At 47.7% G+C, this 13,704-nt stretch overlaps 1 protein-coding gene across 1 annotated transcript; it reads right to left on the reverse strand.

Annotated features, from left to right (window-relative positions):
* Positions 1-692: 692 nt before the first annotated feature.
* LOC135830483 (poly(rC)-binding protein 3-like) lies at positions 693-13,146 on the reverse strand. The gene is made up of 11 exons (XM_065342735.1): positions 12,987-13,146; positions 12,245-12,547; positions 11,599-11,724; positions 11,323-11,395; positions 10,403-10,458; positions 4,803-4,931; positions 4,218-4,257; positions 3,171-3,259; positions 2,861-2,910; positions 2,388-2,507; positions 693-1,386 (listed from the first exon to the last, which is right to left on the reverse strand). Exons 2-11 carry the CDS (start codon positions 12,545-12,547, stop codon positions 1,170-1,172), a joined length of 1,203 nt encoding a protein of 400 aa, XP_065198807.1. The 5' UTR covers positions 12,987-13,146; the 3' UTR covers positions 693-1,169.
* Between the last annotated feature and the right edge of the window lie 558 nt (positions 13,147-13,704).

Raw genomic sequence — 13,704 nt, forward strand, 5'->3', positions numbered from 1 at the left:
CTTCTATCAACTTCCACAGGTGTCTGCTTTTCTCAAAATGTTGTCGAAGTCATACGGATAGCTTCGCCAAGTCATGGCCTTGGGAATGAGTCTGTGTCGATGTCGTTTTCGTCACATGGTGAGAGTAAATTGCATCGCAGCTCAAAGAAACTATTTTGGTCACAAAACATATTCGGACCCATGCCGCTCGTCAGCCTGACGTGACATCGACCTGAGTGAGTTGTCATTTTTCATGCTTTCGCGCGGAATATTTCTTCGAGTTGACAGTGAGTTTTATCAGGCAGCGCTCGAGCGCTCATACGGTAAGACGGCAAACTCCCCGGGCGATCACCAGGATTGCTAATCTTTTTGAAACTGACTGTAGTGGTGGATACGCTTGCCTTTGGGTCTGCCGATGGCAATTTGTTTCGGCGAACCGCCGAGTAGTGAAAATAGCATTCCCTGACTGACAGAAACCCACTAAGCTCATGTGCATGTGAGTGCATGATCATGGCTTGCGATGCGAGTTTTCGCCGTCGGAGACAACCTGCAGAGTTCCAAACTCTTGTGAGCGGTAGCTGGCGATACCCTTATTGTGACCGGCCGTTATTACAGACACCAGGCCAGGAAGACCAGCACACAGCTGGCGACTCCCTTATCGTGACCAATCGAATCGGCAACAGGCCAGGAAAACCAGCACACAGGGCAGTGTGTATGTTGTGGCGTTGGGCACATAATATTTATGTAGCAACATGCGGATCAATTCCCGACAATTGCATTCTGTGCATTGTATCGGTCATACCTGTATTTGCCAGATAAAAGCAATACTGCTCAATCCTTCCAAATTAAAAATAAATCATCTCTTACAATGATACACGGCTAAAGCTCTGCTCTGTTCGGTGAAAGCTAGCAGCTACACGCTTAATTTAGAAATACTACACAATACCGTAAAAAGGGAAAGGAGACACCGACCAATACGGTAAACACGACCAAGACTTGCAAAAAAAAAACACACGAAAACATACCAAAACACGACCAGACACCTTAAAAAGATAAAACAGACAGGTTAAAAAGAACAAAAAAGGAAGAAAAAGGAAAGTATTGTTTTATTTTCTTCAAGTTACATAATATGCTTTTTATGATATATGTTGGTTAGAAATCACTAAAAATGAAAAAAAGACCTATTGTTTCTATGCTTGTACAGACTGACCATTGTCTGGTCCTGCCGCTAGTGGGAGACCAGAGGGGGTATGCATAGGCTGCATCGATGGGAGAATGTGATGGTCCTGCTTGGGAAGCATATGCATGCCGTTTGAACCACCGACACCGTTGACGTTGTGCGGCAGAATCATCGTTGACATCACATCGGGATGCGTCACATGCTTATTAGCAAGTTCAGCTTGCAACCTAGAAACGCAGTGCAATCAATCGCATGCATGCAGGTGTACACACACACATGTACACACACACAAGGACACAAGACAACACAACAAAAGAGAACAAACATGGCACAAGCTAAAGAACTTTTACGTATGGGCGGTCCGCGGCGCTGCACATGAGGGGCCCAAAGTTAGTAGAGAACTGGTGGAGAGCAATTTATGCACGGTGTATACGAAAACAGTGAATCGTGGGCACCACGGGCTTTTGCGGCAGCACTCTCACTCAGCCGAAGCTAAACCTGGGGAGCCCCTCTGCCTCCACATGGGTGTTGCAAAACTCACCGACTATTGCACCAGTAATAGCACAGCAGTTTATGTGCTTGCTCGATTCAGTGGAGTTCAAGGGCGATCCCTGAACCTGAATTGTGCACGCAGTCTTCCGCACAGCATGTTAACAGTTCTACACAGAAAGCACTTTCAAGTATGGTAACGAAGGTAGAACACTCTGCAGCTGGCCCATAGAAAAGAGATCAGCTGATCTTTTCAAGAACATGGATTCTTGCTAGCATGTATGTATGTATGTATGTATGTATGTATGTATGTATGTATGTATGTATGTATGTATGTATAACTCATAATCACAAGGTGATCGTAGAGGCAATAAAATCAGCGAGAGAATTGTGAATGATGTCTCTGTGCTGCATGAGAGAGAGCATATACGAGAATTGTGAATGATGTCTATGTGCTGCATGAGAGAGAGCATATACAAAGCCAAACAAGCAACCAAAGAGCAGCATGGGAAAATCACAGGAATTTGACAAAGAAGTTACACTGGGCAGGGAGAGAGAGAGAGGCAGAGAGAGAGGGGGAGAGAGAGAGAGGGGGAGAGAGAGGGAGAGAGAGAGAGAGAGAGAGAGAGAGAGAGAGAGGGGGGGGGGGGGGGAGAGGGAGAGAGAGAGAGAGAGAGAGAGAGAGAGAAAGAGAGAGAGAGAGGCACATGACTGTAGGGAGAAGACGTTTCAACCCTACCGTGCGGAGATAAGGTGTTGTGCGGCGGTCACACACTCTGTTGTGCCAGTCACAGTGATACGACGATCAGGACAGTTGGCAACAATGTTGCCAATCTTAATTGATGCTCCAGATTGCCGTCTGCACACACAACACAATGAACACATGCATACAGGCATACAGGTATCTGTTGTAACAGAACACGGTTCCCACCCCTCATGGCTTCCTTTGTGCATGGCATGGAAAACAGGCACATCAGCAGAGAAAGGCAAGTGCTGGTGCAACTGTGAGAAGAGCTAGATGCACATGTAGTCTTCATGGAGTCCGGCATACATTGTTACCACCGATGGGAATATTCTTTATTCCTGTCCATATAAAATGCACCGTTTTCGAGAACTCCGGGAACAAGATAAAACTACTATCTAATTAATGCGATACAAACAGTCAAATTCAGTCAGCCCCACGCACCATTCTCTTTTCAGTATATCACTGACCTGATTTCGGATATCTTGTGTCCACCGCGACCAATGACACAGCCGACCAGCTACAAGAGGACAAAATGCATGTACAGACAGAGTTGTAGGCGACACAGCAACGCATAAAAGCCGGGCTCGATCGATATATCAACTTGTGTTGGAAATAGATCCGTCAGCAGCTCGCAAGATGGATCCAAGAGTGACTCGCAACTTCATAGCCTAGTCTGATCCATTCGCCCCTTGGCTGCCACCCACAGTCAAGAGAAGGAGAACAAACACAGGACGTTCCAAACACCCATAGGTTTGAGTGCAGACAACTAATACTTACCTCATTTGGTATACACATGTCAAAATTGGTGGGATGACCGGCTGTTGTCATCGGACCTGCAGAGTTGTAAAGAAGCGGGTCTGCGCTGACTGAAATATCACAAGACGACATTCACAGCAATGCACCAGGGAAGAAGAAGGTACAGTATTAACACATGCCAGAGCGATACACAAATAGAAAAAAGTTCCACAGCTACAAGCTACAGTTCAAAGTATTTTCAGTATTTTCTTTCCCAACTGGCCTGAACGAAGGGTTAGTGGTGTCCGCATACGTGACCTTGTGCAATGTACAATGCACACCTAAATGTACAGGGAATCCATGATGACTAGACTGACAGCAATGCAATTGGGGCTGAAAATTCAAAACGTCACGGGGCATGCTTCATGCCTCGCGCCAACGTTGAACACTGCAACGACTGCCGCGTGTTGTATGATACGGAGTGTTCGCTTTACAGCTCGCCTCAGCCTTCCCGAGAAGTTTTATAGTACCTTTGTACTGCACTTGTACTCGGCCATATGGGCGTGACCTCGAACGAACACCAAGACTCACAAGGACTGGGAGCTGGACCAGCCGATGCATCCCAGGGCCACTTTGGCTCATGTGAACCAACCCCGTACCAAATAAGGTGCAACCCCACTAAAGAGGCGTGTGCATCTGGCTACAATGCAGCATACAAACTAAGATAATGTACGCATCAGCCACTTTCTGCTTACACATGCAGTCTTACTGTATTGCACGGACAGCATTGTACTCAAAATTGCCGATACAGTCAAAACTGCTTGCAACGTACACAGTGTACTAAGTGATGTTATGTTACCTTTATTTTACTTCACCATAGGTACAAGTAAATAAGACTACCCACTACTGTGTAGAGGGTACTATTTTCAATTGACAAAATCTCTGCACGTGGTCGAAGTATTACGCTTACAGCATACTTTGCGTAGTACAATAGTCATAGTATATACTCGTACATACTACGTACTCAAGACACCTATCCTAACACAGCCATGCCACATGCTAACGACACAAAGTGCAGCGGGAACTCACCATAATCGCTAGCCAAAGGCTTCATCTGTAAAACAGGTGGCTGTGGAAGAACACAAAAAAAAGACAAAACAAATAACGACTATGAGCAGGTAACACATCAACCCTGATATGATGCATGCTGCATTTCCAACTGGCCATTATCAAGCCGGTAATTGATTGTGCTTTTAACATGCCAGCCAGGAGCCAGTGTAAGCATATGCGCAATGTATCCGACTAAAGGCCGATTCATAATACAACTTTCTGCGACGCGACACGCGATTTGCGACAAGAAACGGGCTGTCGCGTATAGTCGCAAGGCACCTGTCTCAAATGTTGAAGAAAGTTCAACGTTTGCGACATGCGACATACACAAATGGAGTACAGTTCGACCCTGGGTGCATGTGCAGTGCATAGTACTACTAGTGCATGAGAACGTCGCAAACACGAAAAAGATTGTGAACCGTAAGCCGCTGTCGCAGCTCGTCGCAGGTGTTGCATGTCGCGCCGCAAGAAGTTGAATTGTGAATCGGCCTGCGTGTGTTCATCAAGGCAAGAATAAAGACGTCAGCACATGCTGCATTGCCACACTTCAAACGACAGTCCTACCTGAACTCCCAGTGCAAATGGGTCATTTAGTGTAAACGTGGGTGGAAATCCTAAAAAGGGTGGTGTGGCAGCCGGTACGCTGTTAGTCTGACGTGGCCGGTAAGGAATTGTTGGACCACGAACTGGATTCTGAGCACAAAAAAAAGAAGAAGAAGATTGAATGCAACTAAATCACAAATCATTTCCAGGAAGTGAAAGAACTTTTAACCCTTTAAGTGCCATAAGTGGTTGACAAGATTTTCCTGTCAAGTGCCACGATCAGCTGAGCAGGAGTACTTTCTGAATGCCACGGTCAGCTGGTTCTCACCCTTCCCTCAGTGCCACGCAGATTTTTGCAATTGTGCTATTTTACAGTTATAAACTTCAGGATGGCAAGTGATGGTGATATATTGCTACTACTCAAAGATAATGTATACATGATATGTTCAGAATATCATCAGCAACATGTTTCAGAGCTCAGCATGCAGAAAAATAGTAATGCCAATGAATGCAGCAGTGTCAAAGTGAAAATAAGCCAGCAAGACGGAAATGCGCACATACAAACTTAGTTTGCAGCAGCGGTACAACGTAGCAAAAACTGCTTGTGGTATGGAGATAGTTGCTAAATTTCACAGCAGTAGCGCAAGGTTATGCACTAGTCCGCGTACCGTACTCTGTAGTCGTGCAGGGTGTGAAAGCGCTGGAAGCATTCACCGGGACACATCATGCGTACGCACTGCACGCACTGCCAGCTAGTTTGCTTCCGGTGGTCCGGTCGTCTGCTGCACACAACGCAGTCTCGCTTCCCTTCAACAGCTAGCTGCGTACGAAAGTGTCGCTCAGTTAGCCGAGCTGTGTCCACATCGTCAGTAGTTGCTGGTACAGATCTGCGACGTGGTTCACCAATCGGCCACTGTGTTTCAGTGAACAGGGAAGCGATGAGCGCCTTGTGGAATTCCTTTCCGTCAAGGTCTTTGCCTGTCATTGCGTTGTAGATTATTTTTGCGTTGTGCACCGAAATTTCCAGCAGCTGATGGAAAAGGATCAGGTACCAACGGCGGTGACGATGCGGGAATGCGTAGTAGCTCAGCATCTGATCCGCCTCGTCCACGCCGCCCATCAAACTGTTGTAGCTGGCGATGCATGATGGCTTTTTCACGGACCGAACTCCTTGAGGCGCACGCCGGTCGCGAATATCTACATCGACAACTTCACAAGAGTGAATCGTCGAGAGAACTGTCACTTGCTTCTTGTCCGGCCAGGAGCATGTGAGAACTGTTTCATCTCTCCAGAATCTCGGCGGCGTGCCCTTCTTTTTCTTGTCCTTACATGCTGGTGGAAGCCCTTTCCGATTGACTCTCACTGTGCCGACAGCTCCCATTCCACGGCGCGACGACAGCCACTGAAATAAGGTAGGTGACGAATAATAATTGTCCATGTACACTACGTGCCCTTGGCCGAGGTGTCGAACCAATTTCGCCACTATCTGACTGCCCTTCGATGTGTCGGCCATGGCTACGTCTCGGCCCTCGGCCATATCCTTGCCGGTGTACAGAGTCCACTCGTATATGTATCCCGTACCCGGCTCCGCAAGGACGAATGCTTTCACGCCCCACTTGGTCGGTTTGGCCGGCATATATTGTTTGAATGATAGGCGACCCTTGTACGCAATCATTTGCTCATCCACAGACACATCCCTCTTAGGGTAGTAGGACAGTCTGAAGCGCTTGACGATTATGTCCAGGAATTTACGAATCTTGGCGAGAGGGTCTCGATACCTGCCGTGCTCGTCATACTCGATGGTTGTGTTATCCACGAAATGAAGGCACGACAGGATCAGTTGGAAACGATTCCTGGACATAACCTTGGCAAATCCGGGTGTCTGGTAGAGCCTGTCCGTCGTCCAATGGTCTGCCAGCGCTGGTTGCTCCACGATGCTCATGGCGAGCAAGAGTACGAAAAACACTTTCATCTCGCGTGACGAGATGTCATGCCACTTGCGCATCCGGGAGCTTGGAAAGTGAGCGCCGAGGGCTTCCAGTTTTCGCTGCGCATACAGATTTGTTTGCGTGACGGCTATGTCCACGGCTTCATCCGTGAACATCATAGCGAAACAGTCTGCCGGAGATGTTTTCATCGGCCTGTGCCGTTCGCCCACGTTGGCGAGTTACTCCCGGCAGCCATGCACTCGCATCCGCGGTGTCGTTGTCAGCCGTGACGGTCCGCCAGTTCCACACTCGCGGTTGTTCTTCGTCGTCTTCGTCGCTTCCTTGAAGGTCGCTATCGTCATCTTCGCTACTGCCGACATCGAAGCCTTCGAACTCAGACTCATCAGACTCACCGTCAAAGATTCTGTGGATTTCACCGTCAACTTCCTCCTGTGTCATCTCTACCTCTCGCGCTGCGCCTTGAGTCGCCATTGTCACTCGAAAGTGTTTGAGTTTTGAACGAGCGTTTCTCGCTTTTTATAGATACGAACACCCGGTTTTTTCTATTGAACTAGATACCTCCACCCACGGATAACGCCAGGTCAAAAGCGTGGGACGGAGCTACAGACCTCTGGTACTGTAGGACACGTCCAAAAATACCCCTCCGTCGGGCTCTTCATAGAGCCTTGGCATTCCCACACAGAAGTGTGTCGGACTCTCTACGTCGCCCGTGGCACTGTAAACTAGAAGTACACAGGGCTCATTTCGGCAGCCGTGGCACTTGACAGGTGACAAGCCAGGGGCTCTTTTCGTCGACCGTGGCACTTAGAGGGTTAAATCAGGGTCTATAAATGTAGGACAGGTTGCAGAAAACCAGTTCAACGAACGACAGGTCAGCCTCACAGAATGACACAACTGTACTTCGAACAGTTGCCAGTAGGATGTTTCACAGAACCATGCCTCACGGAGAAGACAGTTCACTGAGACCATGTTCGCAGACAGGTTCCCTGTGTCTTCGACCGAATAATCAGTTCACTGAATATAACCGCAGCAAGTGGAAAGTCACACACATCAAACTTGATAATATTGCTGAACCTGAACCAAGTCCAACAGTATGCATAAAGAATGCAAGGTATTGTAGATGTTCATGGCAAGTGCTGGTATCACTTAACCCTTTATGTACTGATTTCCAGCGCAGAATGAAGCAGAATTTGAATTTTCAGCACAATTTTCACCTTCAACAGGCTATAACCAAGAGTACATAACCCCCCAGAGTGTGCAACTCCACTATGGGTGCTGTCCCGACAGAATTTCAAGTTGACGTCATTTTGATGATGCAATGCGCACTGTACACGGATTATCAGACGAATCCGGAACCTGTGGTTGACCGAAGCCGATCGATCCTGTACAAATTATTTCAAAGAAAAACGTGTGATGCGTTGACACCCGCACACATGTTGTAAATCACTGCTGCAAGGAGCATTGCGTCATAAATAATGACGTCAACTTGAAATTCTGTCGGGACAACAGGGTACGTCGGAGTTGCACACTCTGGGGGGTTATGTACTCTTGCTATAACTTTGGCCTCCTTTGCTCCATTTCCACAATCTTGGGCTCTTTGGAAAGCTCCTGGCGAGAGCAACGCCAAGATACCAGGCTCCATCAACTAGCTGCCACAAATCAGGCGCAATAACACATCAAAGTCGTCTCCAAGCCCAATATGCGAGCAAATTTCCCCATCAACGCCATTCCACTCTCCTCTATCGCAGAACGCTCAAATCTTTTCGAGGCGATTCAAACTTCAGCCAACTACGTCATTATCATGTGCTGAGTTGGTCAAAGAGCACACGAAAAGGGATTTCCCCTAAAATGGCGAAGAGATCGATAAAAATTTGAATTTGCTGAGACAAGACTACGGCGCGCGATATCTCTGGATTCATACATCGTAGCTCTTCGGCGATTGTTGCATTGGAAAGCTTAGAGTTACCGCTACCGAATAGACCCTTCGATTGTTGAATTCGGGCAAGAAATGATGGAGTTACGAAGGTTTTACGGATCGATCATGAATCGATCATATGTGATCGATTCGTGTACACACCGTACATAAAGGGTTAAAGGGGAGGTTAAGGCTAAAATCAAAATTTCACCAGTTGTAGTCTTCGGGGTGCTGAGTCGAATGGTCGTGGTCCGAGGAAGCTGAGACGCTCCCTTCCTACTTGAATCCCAATCGAACTCGCGCACTTCCACCGAAACTGGGTGACTGCGCCATACTGGATTTGTATGCAAAATGTCACTAAAAGCGCCATTTCGTTCTTGGATGACCGCGATTGGCCCATATGTTGTAGTCTTTTGGACGCCGAGTCGATTGGTTTTGGTCCGAAAAGGCTGCGATGCAGCGTTCCCCTTCATTCCCAACCGAACATGGTTGAACAAGCGGTCACGTGCTCCTGCGTACACCAGTCACCTGGTCACCGTGCCTGCAAGGTACAACTTACTAGCCTGTTTGACCTTTTTTGGGTGCAGTCCTGTCACTCGAGTTGAACTCGAGTTGAACCTTGGTGTGAAAGTTGTCGCCTGCTGGCGTGGTGACCAAGTGATTTGGGCACCCAGGAGCACGTGACCGCTTGTTCAACCATGTTCGATTGGGAATAAAGGAGGAACGCTGCATCGCAGCCTTTTCGGACCAAAACCAGTCGACTCAGCGTCCAAAAGACAACAACATATGGGCCAATCGTGGTCATCCGTGCTTTTATAAGAACGAAAAGGCGCTTTTAGTGAGATTTTGCATACAAATCCCCATCTAGTAGGGCGCAGTCACCCAGTTTCGGTGGAAGTGCGCGAGTTCGATTGGGATTCAAGTAGGAAGGGAGCGTCTCAGCTTTCTCGGACCAAGACCATTCGACTCAGCACCCCGAAGACTACAACTGGTGAAATTTTGATTTTAGCCTTAACTTCCCCTTTAACCTTCAAGGCTGGACAAATAAGGCCACATCTAAGCACAAAGCCCCTCGGGAACTCCGTTTTGGTTTAGTTCGGGTATGAGGTTGCATGGCGGTCTGTCGACTTGCATAAAGCACTGTCGCCGCTCGGATCCATCATTGCCGGGATCTGGATCTGGATCTTTCGTAACTCCTTCATTAAACTGTCGATCCAAGTCGAGATTTTTCGGATTGTGACAGGTAAGTATCGAAGCACAGCGACATTGCCAAGATTCTTGATGCTTTGTTTGTGCAGATTGTATTCCAGCTGCTGCTGTACTAAGAGTCATGTACCTCCAGTCATTTAGAAACCGGGGTGTTAGTCTATCACCACTAGCTCTCACTGCCCTCCGCGTTCCCATGTACATGTAGGTTTCAAACTACTACAGGTCTGATCTGTACTCAATCTGCGGAGAGAACTGTTTCGTCCGTTGTGGATTCGTCAGCGCAGCACAGAGAAAATGAGGCCAGACGCGTCTGATCTACACTGTGATTTTCGTGATGGGGTCAACACGGTATATCCTGTGAATTGACTTTCGATGCGATGCTTCATTGTGAACTTGATTTCGGCAAAACAGGGCTTCTGTGATTCTGTCCTTGGGTGTAGGATGTACGTCATACTGTGATTAATCTTTCGATGACATGTCGTTCTATGAAGTACTTCTCCATGAACAGTCAGCATTCTTTAGGATATAGGGATTCGAAGGGAACTTACTTCGAGCATGACACACGCAATGCGATATAGACATTGAGAGAGTGCATCCGAAGTACCTGTGCACCAAAAAAGAAAAGAAGACACAATGACGGTGGCAACAAGAGCAATTGATAAAAGAAAGAGATCAGATCACGATACAATAACACCTCAGAGACAAGTTGCTACCCTTCGCCCATTCTTGTGCATGTTGTTTCGGGTGTACATTACTGTCGGTTGCCGAAGAACTGGGGGGGGGGGGGGTCAGCCTCCTAGCCTAGGCCGTTCCTCTTTTCATGTATTACAGTCTATGCGCAGTTCAGTCACTGTGTATACATTGGTATGCTGTGCTTAGTGAAATTCTAGCCTGGTCGTTCTTCGGCGCCCGGCCGTACTGTAGGCGCATGTTTCCGGTGAATAGCATTTGTGTAGCTATTGCATAGTGCATGTGCCAATTCAGCACAACATAGATAATCAATGACTCCATCAATAACAGTTTAATACAAACATCATGGCACATTCTGCCAAGCTAGGACAACGAAATACCGTATAGGCGCGAATAGTAGCCCCGGGGCTCTATTTTTCCAGAAGACACATCGAGGGGGTTATATTTGAGAGAGGACTTTATTCGAGAGGGGGCTTTACTTTTTTAATTGTTTCACACTCTTCATGTTGATCAGTACATGCAGTGACTACACTCGATCGTTGTACGGTAAAGTACCCGTAACTGCACTGCATAGTATGGACATTGTGCACTTGATTGTAGCCCCGGGCTTTTATACGAGACCGGGCTTTATTATTCCGATTCCCTCTGACACACGGGCTCTATTTGAGAGGGGGTTCTATTCGAAGGTGGGCTTGTACTCGAGCGCGTACGGTAGTCAAGCACTACTGAGAAAGTGTTCCATTCAAACCGAAAATGGCAATGACAGCACAAAAATTACCAGAAATAGTGACTGCACGCTCTGTCGAATTTGGCAGTAGCTCTCCGGCAACTTGAACAGTCGTTCCGGTGGCCTGTAAACATCAGCCAGGGAAAGATGAAGCAATAATTTACAATGGCACACAACGATTCTACATTCAACAATTACCGTAGGCATCTTCACACTACACTTTACAGCTCACCAAGGCAACACCAATCGCAGGTCCTCGCAGTTAGTCATTAACTGAGCGAGTTGAAAAGGGAAATGCAGCTAATCGCATTTGGCAGTAACTCTCACCTCGCGCAGCTCCTTGATCTTGGATCCAGATTTGCCAATCAGGGGCCCGCATTGGCTGGCAGGAATTAATAGACGTAATGAAACTGGGGGTTGCTGGCCACTGCTACTAGTGGACTGACGGAACCCCTGCAATTCACAACAAGTGTATTCACAGTTAGAACTCCTCACAGGTATGAGGCTATTTTACCCTTTACTTCAGGTAAAGCACACAGCTTGCTCTGCAGTAGTCAGTCAACACGGGAAACCTCGAGCGCGGGCCAATACTACAGGATGTCTGTACACATCGACTTGGCCAAGCCAGCACTACAACATGTGGCAGCCACCGCAGGACTGCAGCGCATGTTAGCTCGGCAAGTCTGTGGAAGGGGGGGGGGGGGGACACCAGTGAGGGCTTCAATCAATAGATCGCTACTAACTACAGCCATGCGCAATAAAATCCTGCCTGATCAATAAGTCAGCGTTACCCCACACCAATGCATAGTCCAGTGTTCACAGGTCCACAGATCTTGCACAGCGCCAGGCGCTGCGCGACTCACACAGTCGGTTTCAGTGAGCAGCGCTTTAGAAAGGTTCTGGGGATCAGGAGCAACACAATTGCACAATGACATCATTGTTCTCAAGTATACATGTATTCACAACACCATACCTCTTCAACCTTCTTGCAGATCATACTAAAAGCCGCAAAGATGGCATCAGTTGTTCCAGTTAAGGTAACAATGCGTTCAGTTCCGCCATCGGTAATATTAATATGTGCATGGCTCTCATTACGGAATTTGGAAATAGTTGCGCCACCCTTGCCGATAATACTACCAACATCGCGGCTTTGCATTAGAAGTCGAATGGTGAGTTGGACAGATGAAGCAGGAATTCCAGAGTGTGGAAACATGACGTTGCCATCTGTGGGTCCATTTGTAGCCATACCTGCAGTCTGGGGGTTTTCCTGGGCCATCTACCAACATACAGAATGCATGCATGCATAGGGGCAAAATATTCAAAACAAAATGCTATTTTTCGGAATAACAGCAATCAAAAAAACGTGTACGCAAGTTGACAAACACGAATTCGATGAACAACGATCTCCCTTACTCATCAACAAATTCGAGCAAGTGACTAGCTACTTTGTTCCGATATATCGCCTACTCAAGCCATACATGCAGAGAACAGTCCCCAGCATAACTTGCATCCTGGGCAACATAGGACGAGTTGGTCCACTATCATCCTCCATGGACAAAATCACCGTACAATCGAATCACCCTTGCCCTGTACGGATATAATTCTATAATTATAGGACATTAGAAATAAATTGTCAAACAATGAGATTGTCTTCTAAATTGTCGAATTTGGAAGCAAGGTGCTACAGTAATACCACGCAGCAATTGAGGACTCACCTGATAGGATCACAGCGGGAAAGGGAAAGGGGATAACAGGAGGGGAGTTACGGAGACCTAGACCGGGTCCTGCTTGCAGAAAGCAGAGCAAGAAAAACGCGCATGCGTTTTTTGTAAAGAACTAAACAAATGAACAATCTGTGCACCCTTTGGCCTTCGCCGCTTCGGAGCCACGTGGCTGACGAAAGCTAGCTTGACCTTGATCAAAGCACTTCGGCCATGCATATGCGCATGGCGATGCAGCGCCGGCTACTCGTGTACCAGAGTACGGTCGAGTACGCTGATGCAACGCGTCACCACGCTCTAGTCTAGATGTACACACCGCATGTGTGTTGATGTGCAAGAGTGCAGTATGCAGCATGGCCCACGGCCCCTTGCACATGTTGCATTTCCTACTATCCTAGACTCTACGAAGTCCACGAAGTACGAAGTGGCAGGCCCCCATTTCACGCTGGCCATGGCACTGTCTGTGGCAGCTAGCTCCGCTCGTATACACAGCGGGGTACGTACAGTAGTCTCCTGCCTACGTAGCAAGCCTACGATTTGAAGAGTCGAAGAGGAGCTCCGGATATAATGCAATGCCAACACTCAGCCAAGTCCAACACCATGAACACTCTAACTCCAAGAATCCGCAGACGCTGACAGTTCTCTGGCCCTGGCTTTCTTGTACAATGGCATGCAGCTCGCATAATAATGGTCGAGCCTCGGTTTGACAAGC

This window comes from Sycon ciliatum, chromosome 1 (assembly GCF_964019385.1).
Source record: "Sycon ciliatum chromosome 1, ocSycCili1.1, whole genome shotgun sequence".
NCBI lineage: Eukaryota > Metazoa > Porifera > Calcarea > Leucosolenida > Sycettidae > Sycon > Sycon ciliatum.

Coding starts and splice junctions, on each gene's coding strand:
- LOC135830483 (XM_065342735.1), bottom strand. CDS start 12,547: ATGGCCCAGGAAAACCCCCAGACTGCAGGTATGGCTACAAATGGACCC. Junction 10,459..11,322: donor GCGTGCAGTCACTATTTCTG/GTAATTTTTGTG, acceptor TTTGGTGCACAG/GTACTTCGGATGCACTCTCT. Junction 2,911..3,170: donor ACATGTGTATACCAAATGAG/GTAAGTATTAGT, acceptor GTCCTCTTGTAG/CTGGTCGGCTGTGTCATTGG.